Genomic DNA, 13,006 nt, shown 5'->3' on the forward strand with positions numbered 1-13,006 from the left:
TCTTTCTAAAATAATTAATTTCTACTTATAATTCATACATCACATATTTAACAAAAGAAAAAAATAAAAAAATTATGTATAATATGTAGTATGAGGATAATGAGTATAATTTTTTCTCGGTGATGTAAAAAAGCTTTTCAATTTATTCAGGAGCAGGTGTTAAAAATAGCAATGACTCTATTGTTGTCTCTCAATCTTAAACCCATTTTGGACCCCATCCTTGTGTCCTGCAACCAAGGGTTTTTATTTGGAATGTGGATGTGTTCCATATAAATAATTATTGGTGATCACTGACTGTATGCATATTTTGTGTGTTTTAATTATTATATAATGTAATTGAGTCACTCAGTACGATGAAACCCAAACATGGTCTTTTGCATCATGATTTAAAAAAAAAAAAAAAAAAAAAACACTATATAAATATTGTAGAATTTATCACTTGGCTGATGTAGTAACTGTACAATTACTTAATGTGAAATTTAATGACGATTTGGAATGTCATGCATCCGTTATATTGATTGACTATGACATATTCAACCGAGTTTAATTTGATTCGTTTTAATTTAAAGATTGGTCTTTTTTGGTGATTGAATTTACCAATTTGATTTTTACTATCAGACAAACTTTAGGGCTCGTTTGTTTTCAGAGATGAGATGAGATGAGATGAGATGAGATGAGATTAAAGTTAAAAAGTTAAATAAAATATTGTTAGAATATCTTTTTTAATATTATTTTTGTTTTGGGATTTAAAAAAGTTGAATTGTTTATTTTATTTTGTGTGGAGATTTAAAAAAGTTGTAATGATGAAATGAGATAAAATGAGATGAGATGAGATGTTTTCTGAAAACAAACGAGTCCTAATTGACTCAGTGAGTATCACCTCTCGTGCATAAAATTTGGAAAACTTAACACTTGGAAAATAAGGAATACCACCTGAACTTGTTGATGACCAAATTAATGCTTTTACTAATAAAGAGGTGTTGATGATATATATATATATATATATTTGTTGAGAAATGATATTTATAATTGTTGAATACGTAAGTACTATGTAATCTTTTAAAAAATTAAATAAATATGAGATTTACATAAAAAATATGAACTTTTTAATAATAAACTCAACTTTTTTTTAAAAAAAAAAACAAATGTGCTATACTTACGTATTCTAGTGGCATTACTTTTTTTCTAGGGAGTGGGGGACTTGAGACGCTGAGAGTACACACCATGCTCTGTGAAGGCTCACGGGGGAAGTAAAAATGAAAAAATAATTATATTTATCATTTCTATACATCACACATCATATTTATTTTAATTTTAATTTTTTTTATAATAAATATGTGATGTACGAATGATAAGTAAAACAACTTAATTGATTTAACAAAAATAGAAAAAAATAAAATAAAATAAAAATATTAAAATATATAAAATATGTAGTGTGAGATGATAAAAATGAATATTAAGCTAAAAGTTAAATCTATTGAGTATTTAGCTATTAGAGAGCAAAATATGCTCACAATGGATTAGCTAAATTCTAAAGTTATAATGACTTTCAAAAGTTTTTTCAAATTTAAAGGTTACTGCACATATATCAAATATATATTTTATTAATTATTTATCTCTCCCTTTTTTTCTATCACATATTTTTTCACAATTGATATATTAATTTAATTAAAATATGATTATTAATTAATATATAATAGGTAGAATAGTAAAATATGATAAAATTAAATAAATTAATAATTAAAAAAATTAAATACTTTTGAAATTATTAGTTATTTATTACTATATAATGAATAAATAGATAATCTAATATAAAGATTTGATATGAATAATTAAAATCAAATTCATCTTATATTATTTTATTGTTATATAAGAAAAAAATAACTATTTTAATATAGAGATTTATATAAATAAAATAATTAAAAATTAAATTTTTTTTATATTTATAAAAAAAATTAATATTTACATCAACCTATAGCTGCAGCACACCTCAACAGCTGGGGTGTTAATAAAAAAAAAAAAAAAATGGAGGTACATCATGTGAAGTGTGCTGCGGTTATAACTATATGCTGTATAGAATAGTTCTTATAAAAAAATGTTCTTTTAACTATCACTCATCTATTGAGGATGCTGGTCGGCTGAGGTTATTTAAGAGAGTGAATATGGGAAGATATGAAACAGGAAGACGTATTAAGCAAGTCCGAGTGTGAATTTATTACATTTATGTTTCAGACTGACACACTGATGGGAACGCGACAAAGAACGTTATACCAAAACAAAAGAGGAAAAAAGAAGATAGACTAGTTTACAGTACATATTATAAAATTTAATTAAAAAGCGATGGGAGAAAGTCTGGTTTTTATTAAATATGATATAAAAAGAGATGCAGAAGAAATATGGGGGACTGGGAATGTGGGGGTAGTGGTGGTGGTGGGGAGGTTTATCTGAGATTTTTTCAGCGTCTGTTAATGCAAGAGTTCGTCGTTTTGGAGGAGATGTAGTCTCGTACTTAGTTCCAAAGCTAAAGCCGAAACCACAGGAGAGAGAGAGAGAGAGAGAGAGAGAGTTATGTCTGTGTGTTTTGAGGGGTATGAAGGATTAAGAGAGACATGCATAGTTCCAAGCTAACAACAGCAGCAATCATTTCTTGTTTCCCCGCACTTTACCAAACCCAAAAGGTCTCTCTTTTCCTCTGCGGGTCGGTTTATTTTATCTGCTTTCGATTTTTCTCTATAATTTATATTGTGCATGATGGTGTGAATCTTTGCTATGCAAGCATGTGGAGACTAAAGATGGCGTTGAAATGACGGGTTTCTTGTTTTGGGTAAACCTTACACGTGATGTTAATTTATGGGTTGTGAGATTTCATTGTTTTCCTTTCTGCTCTGAAATTTCTAATATCTGGGTCTTGAATACAAGAAATGGTTTGCAATTTCCGCAGGGGTTTTCGTGGCTTTAAATGTAGACTGCTACTTTGGAGGAATTGACTCAGAATTTTACGATTTGGTCGTTTTTCGTTTCCTAACTATAGTGTTTTTTCCCCTATTGATACATATTCTTTTGCACTCCCATAAAGACCATGCTTTGGTTTCGCTAATTTTAAATTTCATTTTACCACTTCTCGTTTTTTATTTTCTTCAGTTGGATTGCTTCATTTATGCAGTGAATTACCGTCATCATCACATAGATTCTCCATATCTATGTTCATCTGTTAGATGCAGAAACTGAGTCCATAAAAAATTAGTTTGAATGATCAATGATGTAAGAAATTAGTTTGTACAATCGAACATGCATAATACTTTTGTTTTTGTTTTTGTTTGTTTTTTTTAATGTACTCAAATCTGGATGTTCAAATTGTAAGTATTAATACTGAGGGAAAGCAGGGCTGCTTGAAAGTGACATGTAATTTGATTATCTATATTTTATGTATGTTAGAACTGGTATTATAGTTTAGAAATTCATCGCATAATACTTAAAAGAAAGCAAAGGTATTCGAGATGTTTCTTATAGTTATTTCTAATTTATGGCATGGAGGCCTCCTGCTTGAAAATGCAATGGTAATACGGTGATCTATGATTAGAAATTGTGTATTGGACTTGTGGTCATAGGGCATGCTCGTGTACTGTACTAGACTATATGTTTACTCGTAATAATACAATTAACAAAATGGTTTCACTTCGGTAGTTAAGTCAAGTTTTTATTGTCACTTCTTATTTCCTATTGGAATTGAGTTTCCTTAGTTTTAGTGTCTCAATTCTTAGTGTATGCATATCTAATTCGTATATGTGCAAGCACGCGGGCGCGCACGCACACACACGCACACAAGTGGTTGCAACTGAAAACAAGTGTAGGTTTTCCTCTTTTACATTATTAAAAACCCTAGTCTATTTCTCATCATTCTTAAATTCTCCGAGCAGTAGTGTGAGCCAATGCAGAACTTGTGTAAGAAAGAATCTGTTGTAAGTTTTCCCTATTCTGCATCCCCATACTTTCTTGGTAGCCCATCATGGGAGAATTCTGCCGAGTCGCATGTTGAGCAATCATCTATGTCCAGAATTCTAAGCATGAAGATGGGAGTTTCACCGCAACATTTTCATAACACCAAGCAATTGAATTTTCAATTCCAAGATCAGGATTCGTCCTCAACTCAATCAACCGGTGAATCATATCCTGAAGTGGTTAGTATGGGAGAAAGAAACCCGTGTGTACAAGGCATAGTTTCACCACAATCAGGTCTTATATCAACTTTTTCTATCTGTTGTTTGGAATTATATATCTTTGTGCTTAGCAAGTACCCAATGTTTCTTGGGATGTCTTAATCCTTCAACATGTGCCTGTGAACTTTCCATTTCAATGTTCTGAAATGAGAGGAAGGGAGGGAGGGAGGGAGTCAAAATATCTAAAAGGGACTTGCAGATCGTGCAGTATATCACCTATTATCATTAGATATTAAGCATCCATAACATCCCCATTATACTATTTTTTCCAATCTATTTATAGATGTCATAAAGGTGGTTAAGTTAACTTAGCACCATGGATATCACAAGACTTATCTTGAGAAAGTATATGGGTTCACCCCACATCAATTAGTTTACTACACCTTGTTCTTGCTAGGCCTGGGGTGAATGTCATTTAGTGGTTTTTGTGCTTCCTCAGGATTTATTGAAACTAAGGGAAGCCTGTTGGGGGTGTCATCAAATCTGTCTCACCAATTGGTACTCAGGATTTTGTCTTCTCACCTTCACAGCTTGATTATAGCCAATCAATTGTAAGTTGATGCTGCCTGTGTGTATATAGTTGTGAGGGGAGATGCAGATCTCTAAAATTTCTGTGTCTTCTGTTTCAGGCTCACATTCCATTCCATTATGCAGATCCGTATTTTGGCGGTTTACTGGCTGCTGCTTATGGACAACAGTCTATTGTAAGCACCTTAAATAAGTGAAACTTTTCCCTGGTCCCCCGGGGTTGTTTTTTCCCTACATTTTATGTTTCCTGCTTATGGACCGCATTCCACTTCACTATTGCACACATTGATGGTATCGTGTTCTTTTTGCATGGTAGGAAAGTTTCTCCTTCCCTATCTATCAAACACTATTTACTTACAATGCCTGAACTTCGAAGCCATAGATGGAAAATGATCGCAACAATGTAAGGTTATTTAAACAACAGCCATTTTATTAGGAGTATAATTCGGGAAGAAATTGTGGTATTTTCTGGATACCAATATCTCTTGTGGTTTCAAACCTAGAGTTCCTCCTTGATGGTGGGAGGTCATGTATTGTTTTCAATGTGCAGATTCTACCATGGAGTGCGATATAGTAGACTCTGATTTCCTTTAATTAATCTCTGTCCTGATAAATCTAATAAACCGCATCATTTCTGGTTTGCCAATTGCCAGTGCATAAAATAATTATCAATGAAATGCCTGCAGATTCATCCTTCCCAAATGATAGGGGTGGCACCTACACGAGTGCCCCTACCTCTTGATCTTATAGATGATGAACCCATTTATGTCAATGCAAAACAATACCATGCAATTCTCAGACGGAGACAGTATCGAGCCAGGCTTGAAGCTCAGAACAAAGTCATCAAAGATCGGAAGGTATGTGCATTTTGGGTTTTCCCTCTCCTTTTAGCATTACTTGCAGTGCGGAACAGTATGTTTTACATGGAATTTATTGATAACTGACAAGGAATGTTCTCTGTGCAATGCCATCATGAAACATGTGCAGCCATATCTTCATGAATCTCGTCATCTTCATGCATTGAAGAGGGCTAGGGGATCTGGTGGACGCTTTCTTAACACAAAGGAGCTCCAAGAATCCAAGCAAATTCCAATGAGCAATGGGCTAGATGTCTCAGGCTCTGCTCAGCCACTTTTGACTAGAGATATGGCAGAATCTGAAGTTCATCTGCCAGAGAACTATAGAGACAGAGCACCCACCACCTCTTGCTCTGATGTGACTAGTGCCTCCAACAGTGACGACATCTTCCAGCAGCCAGAATTCAGGTTCTCTGGCTACCCTTCTTCCTTTGGCAAGACTATGCAAGTTCACTTGGTTGATATGCATGATGGTGGTGGTGGTGGTGGTGAGCATCACCTCCGTTGAGAGATGTTGCCAACCACACTCATTCGGCAGTTTGTGTTCCATTTTTGGAGAAGGTAGCTGCTGGAGTTCTGAAGGGAAGTCATCCTTGGCTCTTTTGCTATTTACAATTTCACTTCTTTGTCACCGTAGCTTGTCAAAAACAAAGTGTAGACTGTTACTGGCTATACACTCTTTTGGCATTTGGGCATAAACTAGCATCTCAAGAACTACTACATGTCAAGTCGGTGATCATTGACAATATCGTAATTGCTCCTTTTGTTCATGATATATGCTTTTTTCTGTAGTAACTCTCTGCCGACTTTTTCTAGTCTCTGATGGCAAAAATTTATGTTGAAAGGGGCATATATTTTAGGAAATGCTGAATCTGATATGGATGCCCCCTTTTTCTTTATAATAGGAATGCTACTTGCACAGATTCTCTCACCAATAAACTAGTTGTTGGAAATTCCAAAGTTTTCAACTCTTTTTCTCACCGTCTAGACCCCCCTCGTTGAGACCAAAAGAAAAGCTCACGATGGCATATTTTAAATATCAACACGATTTCAATCTCTTAAAATATTATTTCTATCTAATTGTTTCCTTAAATTTTCATTAAAAAAATACAAAAATTAAAGTAAGTTTTACAAAATAGAAAAATATATTTCACAATTTTTTTGGTTAAATAACTTTTAAAATTTTTACCTATCTACGTGCTCGTTTGAACACATAGAATATTTAGAATTTTGTGAACAGTAATAAAATAGTTGGAGTTAATATGTTTTATTTAGTTTTGAGAAAGGAGATAAAAAGTTGAATAAAAATATTATAAAGTTAAAAAAATTGATTGAATATAATTTTTTAATATTATTGTTGTTTTGAAATTTAAAAAAGTTGTATTATCTTTGTATTTTATTTTTAAGTTTATAAAAATTGTAATGATTAGATAATGATTAGTTGAAAAAGTTGAAAGTTTGTAATTGAAAAGTATTTTATATTTGAGTATTGTTTGAGAATAAAATTATGCAAAATTTTGAGATTTTCTCATCATCTCAGTTGCAAAACAAGCCATATATAACACATTTCAAATAATTTTTATCCAAATAACTCTACATCCCACCTATTCTGTTTTTTTTTTTTTTTTTTTTTTTGCCTTTTTTTCTTTTTCCTGCAAATAGATCTACATCCCACCTATTCATTTTCACACAACTTAATATATAAAAAAAAAGATCAAGTTTATTTTTTTGAATAATTTTGAAAAATCAGATAAATTCTTAAACGCCAAAGATATAAAAAAAGTCCTGAATTTAGGCGGAGATACCATAGTTGGTGACTTTTTAGCACGATAGTTTTCATCCCTTTGAGGATTCTTTAACCCAAAAAAAATAAAAAATAAATAAAAAGAAAAAAGAAAAAATGGAGTAAGAAATTTAAAAAATGCTATGGACAACCGGCCCGTATCCCCGCTGTGGCAACGCATTCGACATGGCTAAAATAAAAACAAAGTCGTTTGCAAAAATGGAAAATCGAAGGGGCTATGGATCGCCTTCAACTTCTCCATCATCGTTAACAAGAAGTACATCTTGGATCGCAAGCTCTACAACTGGCCATTCCCAATCTTGCTCACCATGATTCACATGGCCTTTTGCTCCTCCATCGCTTACCTCCTCGTCTGCGTCTTCAAGGTTGTGGAACCCCCACGGCATCATATCCCCCACGGCATCATATTCGATGTGGCATTATTGAAACGTCGTCGTTTGCCACGAGCTTGAAGACAGAAGGGATCGTACTCTCTTTCTTCAGTCTTTCCTTTTCTTTTTCACTCTCTCTTTCTTCCTCTTCCTCCTCTTCTTCGTCCTTGTGCTCCTCCGAAAATTTGTGGATAAGATCTGAATAATTCGTCACCTTGCCCGCCATTTCCCTTCTCCTCTTCGTCTCGACTTGTTCATCCCCGCCGCAGCATCATCTCCCACCACAAAGACTCACGTCTCATGACTTTGCATCGTTAGAAGCCAAAAACCATAGAAACCAGTCCTCCTCAGCCCACGTGAAAACTGCCTTGTTGCCACCATACCTCCTCAAGGTCATCACCGCCCTTATGTGGAGTCCAGCAACCCACGTTCAGGGGCTCTAGAAACCAAGTTGCAACCTAGCTCCTCCACACCGTTGCCACCTTGCACCAAACTCCCGATTTCGCTAGGTGCCACCAGCCTTGGCACGGTGAAGTCCAGCTCGCCAGCGTATTCACTTCAGTTGCCTAGCTCCACCCGAGTGCCCACTGCACACCTCATTCTCTCTCGGTAAGCCAACGTCGAACTCCCCCATTGTTGCTCTCCGTCTCTCTCCTTCACGCAGTGCACTCTCTCTCTAATCACTCACTCACTCACTCACTCACTCACTCACTCACTCACTCTCTCTCTCTCTCTCTCTCTCTCTCTCTCTCTCTCTCTCTCTCTCTCTCTCTCTCTCTCTCTCTCAGTGCTCCACCGTCGCGACCACCATCGTCCACTGCACCCAGCCCTATTGCGGCTCCTTCGCTCTTGGTGAGTGGTAGAGTTTTGCCCTGAGTCGCACGATGGCTCCTCCTGTAAGCCACATCGAATGGGAAAGGGGGGAATGAACGAAGAAAACTGAAGCAAAAATAAAACAACGCCGTTTTTATTGTCTCGTGGGAGACGATGCCGCGGGGGTTCCCCTGCACAGTTGTATATTGCATTTTTGTTTTGCAAAACGACGTTGTTTGCATTTTAGCCATGTCGGACGTGATGCTGTAGCGGGGATACGAGCCAGTTGTTCATAACATTTTTTAAGATATTTTGTAACCTCAAAGTTTTCATACGATGATTGATGATCATAGATCAAATACGTGACGTGTCAACGTCATGGCGTCCCATATTGCAACATTATACAAACCTCGACACACACAATGCCTACCAAGTCCACGTAAGCCTTTGTTTGACTAATTCTTCTATATACAACTGTCGGCGTGGAACCGGCACAAAATCAACTAACGTGGCACATGTCAGCTGATATTTTATTAAAAAAAAACAAATGAAATATGCATAAGGGAGGGAAACTGAAACAAAAAGAAGTCCCTTGCTCGAGCTGAACTCAGAGCCCCATCCTCGGAATGATTCCTTCTGTGGTCGTCGCTGTGGATTGAAGAACTGGTTGTTACAGTCGCCGTTCGTCACACATTCCAGATCTGAGCCGCCGTTGACGTGGGTCTGCTCTTGATTTCTAGATCTGCTTCTTCCACTGCCAAGTATTTCTTTCTCTTCTTTTAGATTTGATTTTCTGTTGTTCTTCACACATTCTTATGTATATGTCTTTTACTGGTGAGTATGTTCCTATTGGATTCATATACCTACTATTTTGCTTGAGTTTCTCCTGAAAAATAATTGGCGGCACTTTTTGTTTGCTGCTTATAAAAAGTAAAACCATTATTTTATGGGGAGGAAAAGAAATATTGGTATGTGAATGTAGAGGCTCAGATGCATGGGTTGCTTCAAATTGTGCATTCACATTTCACCGACCGGACGACATGTTTCCTAGAAATCCAAATTTAATTGTCATCAAAGTACACATCCAAGAGCACCTCACATTTTCTCTAGTTTTCTCTTGTTATTTTTCTTTTACATATCACCCCAAACAAAACTTCTCATTTTTGCAAGTATGAAGCCATAAAGAATTTTTTTTTTAAAAAATAAAGGATCATAGTGAGGCATTTGGAGTATAATATCGTAGCATACAATAGTTTGAATAAATGATGGCCTGTAATGAAAAAAACCATTAAATCTCTTTACATAGAATGAGGTAAAAGGCATTTCAGATATGGTGGAGAAGACGAACCGGCTTCATGGCTCTGGTAGAGAAGACCAAGAAGCCTTCCTGGGGAAGACGATGAGTTTGGATTGAGCGTGAGAAAGTGAAATTCGAAATCGGCTTACTTGTTTTGATGCTGATCGAACTAGAGTGGATCGTAACCTTCTTGAGAAAGATGATAGAAATGAAGAGAAGGGTCTGGATCGAACATGAGAAAGTGAATGTGAAATTTGAAAGTGAAATATGCAAGAAATGAGTTTCGAGACTAAATTTCAAAATGCAAACGATGCTATTTTGTGCCACATGGGACACGATTCCGCATCAGTTTTCCAAAAGATTTTTGATTTTTGTTTTTGATAACTGCCTTTGTCTTTTTGGGTAATGATAACTTTGCTATTATCTACCATCTAGCTACCATATCAGTCCACGTAACTTTTTTTTTTCTCTGCTTTTTAGTTTTTCTTCTGAATTTCAAAAAGGATGTCAGTACTCCAAAACTCTCTCCTCTTCATGCTCAGAGGGTTAGCCAAAGCTATAAAGATATTTTTGATGAATATAAGGAAAAAATGGTTTGGACTATTTTATTTATATAAATATTTATATTAGAATTGTTATTTATTATTATATAATAATAAAATAATATAAGATAAATTTAATTTTGATTATTCATATCAAATTTTTATCAATTTATTCATTATATAATAATAAATAATTAATAAATTTAAAAATATTTAATTTTTTTAATTATTAATTTATTTAATTTTATCATATTTTACTATTCTACTTATTATATATTAATTAGTCATCATATTCTAATTAAATTAATATATCACTAACTCAATTTAATATATCAATACATGAACCCAGCCCCCAACACATGAATCCGTACACATGAATCCAGTCATTATGATAAAATATGTGATAGAAAGAAAAAATAATTATAGCCAAATTCTAATTATTGGTTAAACTATTGTAATCATATTTTGTACTCTAATAACTAAATATTCAATAGATTTAACTTTTAGTTAATCCATTGAGGATGATCTCAAAGTTCTCAGAAACTTATCTCCCCTTTTCATGCAGACGAGCACCCTCTCCCCACCGTTCAACGGCATCGACTTGTGACGAGAAGCACTCTCTCACACACACACACACACACAAGCCCCCCTTGCGTCACACCTCCCTCTTGCAACCCCAAAAAAATCTCCATCTTCATCACACTCTAAAAGGAACATTATTTTTCACCAAGCTTTGTGGGCTTTTTGGGTTTCTTGTCTCATTAATTTATCTCCATCAAATCAATATTTCAAAACAACATCCACATAAATATACAAAGCTTAAAATAAGTTTACTAGGCCCAATCTAGAAGAGGTTCCACTACTAAAAGACCAAAAAAGAAAAAAAAAAAAGAAAAAAAATAGGAGAAAAAAATATATAAGAATGAAAGATGGACAAGAAGAGGAAAAGCAAAAAATGAAAAGAATGAAGAATATCAAACATTCAAGAAAGAAGGCGGCCAATCTCACCGCTTCATAGGAGCAGGTGAAAAGAGAGGTATATAAAAGAAAATGGCCAGATGAATTTTTTTTTAGACTTCTTCGACTTTGATCACTGCTTCAACTTCCTTTAATTTCGTGACAAAGAGCTCTAGTGACGAGAGATCTACTAGAAAATAGAGTTTTAAAGAGATCTCTATTATTCAAAGAGTATGAGAGATCAAGAAAGATTATAAATAAATATATTATAGTGGACTATTATTTTTTTAAAAATCTCTATAGACCTAAGTAATATGTCAAATTATATAAATATATATCTATCTCACTTTTATAGACATATGCACAGTCGTATCGGACCATACCGAAAGTTTCAAACTATACCGATTGAGGCCCAAACCGTCGGAACGAGCCGAAAACTCTTTCTCCCAATCAGAGTGTTGTGAAATTTTTGACTTTAACAAAAACAAAAACAGAAAAAAGATGGGCAATTCATCGAACCTTTTTATCACTACACCACCGACAAGAATATCAAAGCCAATTCAATCCATTGATGGCAAAATGCCACAGTTCAAAAGACTTGTTCAATGCTTAATTCTCGTAACCTACGGCCAGGTTGAAGGCACTTTCATGGCAGCCCAACTGAAGACGGTAAAGTTGGGAAGAAAAAGCAACAAATAGTTAATAGTCTGTAACAGAGTGAGGAAAAACTGCAAAGGACCATTCAAAGCAGTAGGTGATCTACGACACCAAAAATCCAGATTAGCAATCCAAAAATTGATCCTGAGACGACGCTAGACGGTGGCCATGCCGGCAGGCACAATTCGAATTTCGAAGGAGAGGAGCTCGGTCTGGTGCGACGCTAAGGAGGGACGGTGCTACGTCCAGCGGGAAGCTACCGTTAGGCATAATTATGATTTTTTTATATGTATTTTTTAATACTTTTAAATAGATTTTTTAAAAATTATAATATTATTAAAAAATATTTATCTAATCATTAAATAAAAAATACAACAGTAATAAAATAATACGGTGAGAGTAACATTTTTCAATAAAAAAGACGGTGCAAGTCACGTGAGCTGTAGTTGCAGTTATGGATCATAGATAAAATTAAGGTAACGATAGACTTAGATTATTAGTATTGGTTTATACATATATAAAATTATATTTTTTACATATTCATTTTATTATTTAAGTAAAATTTTTACATTGACTTATGCATATTTGAGATAAAATAATAATAAAATATTATTTTTATTATTATTAATTTTTTGCGTAAATATAATTTCATAACATCCTGTGTACACATATTAATACAATTTCACACATCCAAATTTAGCAATTCTATATAAAATAAAATACATCAAATTCTTCCAAAAAAAAAAAGAAATCAAATTTATATGCACAAAAAATGAATCCCATGTGCTCATAAACAACACAAAATACAATACAAATACATTACAACACAAATTCATCACAATACAAATTCATCACAATACAAATTTCTCCAACATTATTACAATACAATACAAATTTCAAGAAAGGGAGGAGAGAGAAAAAATAATAAAATATATTTTGGAGAGTGAATAATTGATCTCTAAA

The 13,006-nt window shown here is 34.2% G+C and overlaps 1 protein-coding gene across 1 annotated transcript; it reads left to right on the forward strand.

Moving 5' to 3' along the window:
- The first annotated feature begins 2,348 nt into the window (after positions 1-2,348).
- Positions 2,349-6,375, forward strand: LOC121262062 (nuclear transcription factor Y subunit A-3-like). The gene is made up of 6 exons (XM_041164495.1): positions 2,349-2,678; positions 3,918-4,233; positions 4,674-4,768; positions 4,847-4,921; positions 5,432-5,602; positions 5,733-6,375. The coding sequence occupies exons 2-6, from the start codon at positions 3,930-3,932 to the stop codon at positions 6,108-6,110; spliced, it is 1,023 nt and encodes a 340-aa protein (XP_041020429.1). The 5' UTR covers positions 2,349-2,678; positions 3,918-3,929; the 3' UTR covers positions 6,111-6,375.
- Positions 6,376-13,006: the final 6,631 nt, after the last annotated feature.

The sequence above is a fragment of the Juglans microcarpa x Juglans regia genome, chromosome 1D, assembly GCF_004785595.1.
Source record: "Juglans microcarpa x Juglans regia isolate MS1-56 chromosome 1D, Jm3101_v1.0, whole genome shotgun sequence".
NCBI classification, from domain to species: domain Eukaryota; kingdom Viridiplantae; phylum Streptophyta; class Magnoliopsida; order Fagales; family Juglandaceae; genus Juglans; species Juglans microcarpa x Juglans regia.

Bases quoted from the DNA above. Each gene is read 5' to 3' on its own strand.
- LOC121262062 (XM_041164495.1), top strand. From the start codon at position 3,930: ATGCAGAACTTGTGTAAGAAAGAATCTGTTGTAAGTTTTCCCTATTCT. The intron at 4,769-4,846 runs GTAAGTTGATGC...CTTCTGTTTCAG, and splicing joins TTGATTATAGCCAATCAATT to GCTCACATTCCATTCCATTA. The intron at 4,922-5,431 runs GTAAGCACCTTA...AAATGCCTGCAG, and splicing joins CTTATGGACAACAGTCTATT to ATTCATCCTTCCCAAATGAT.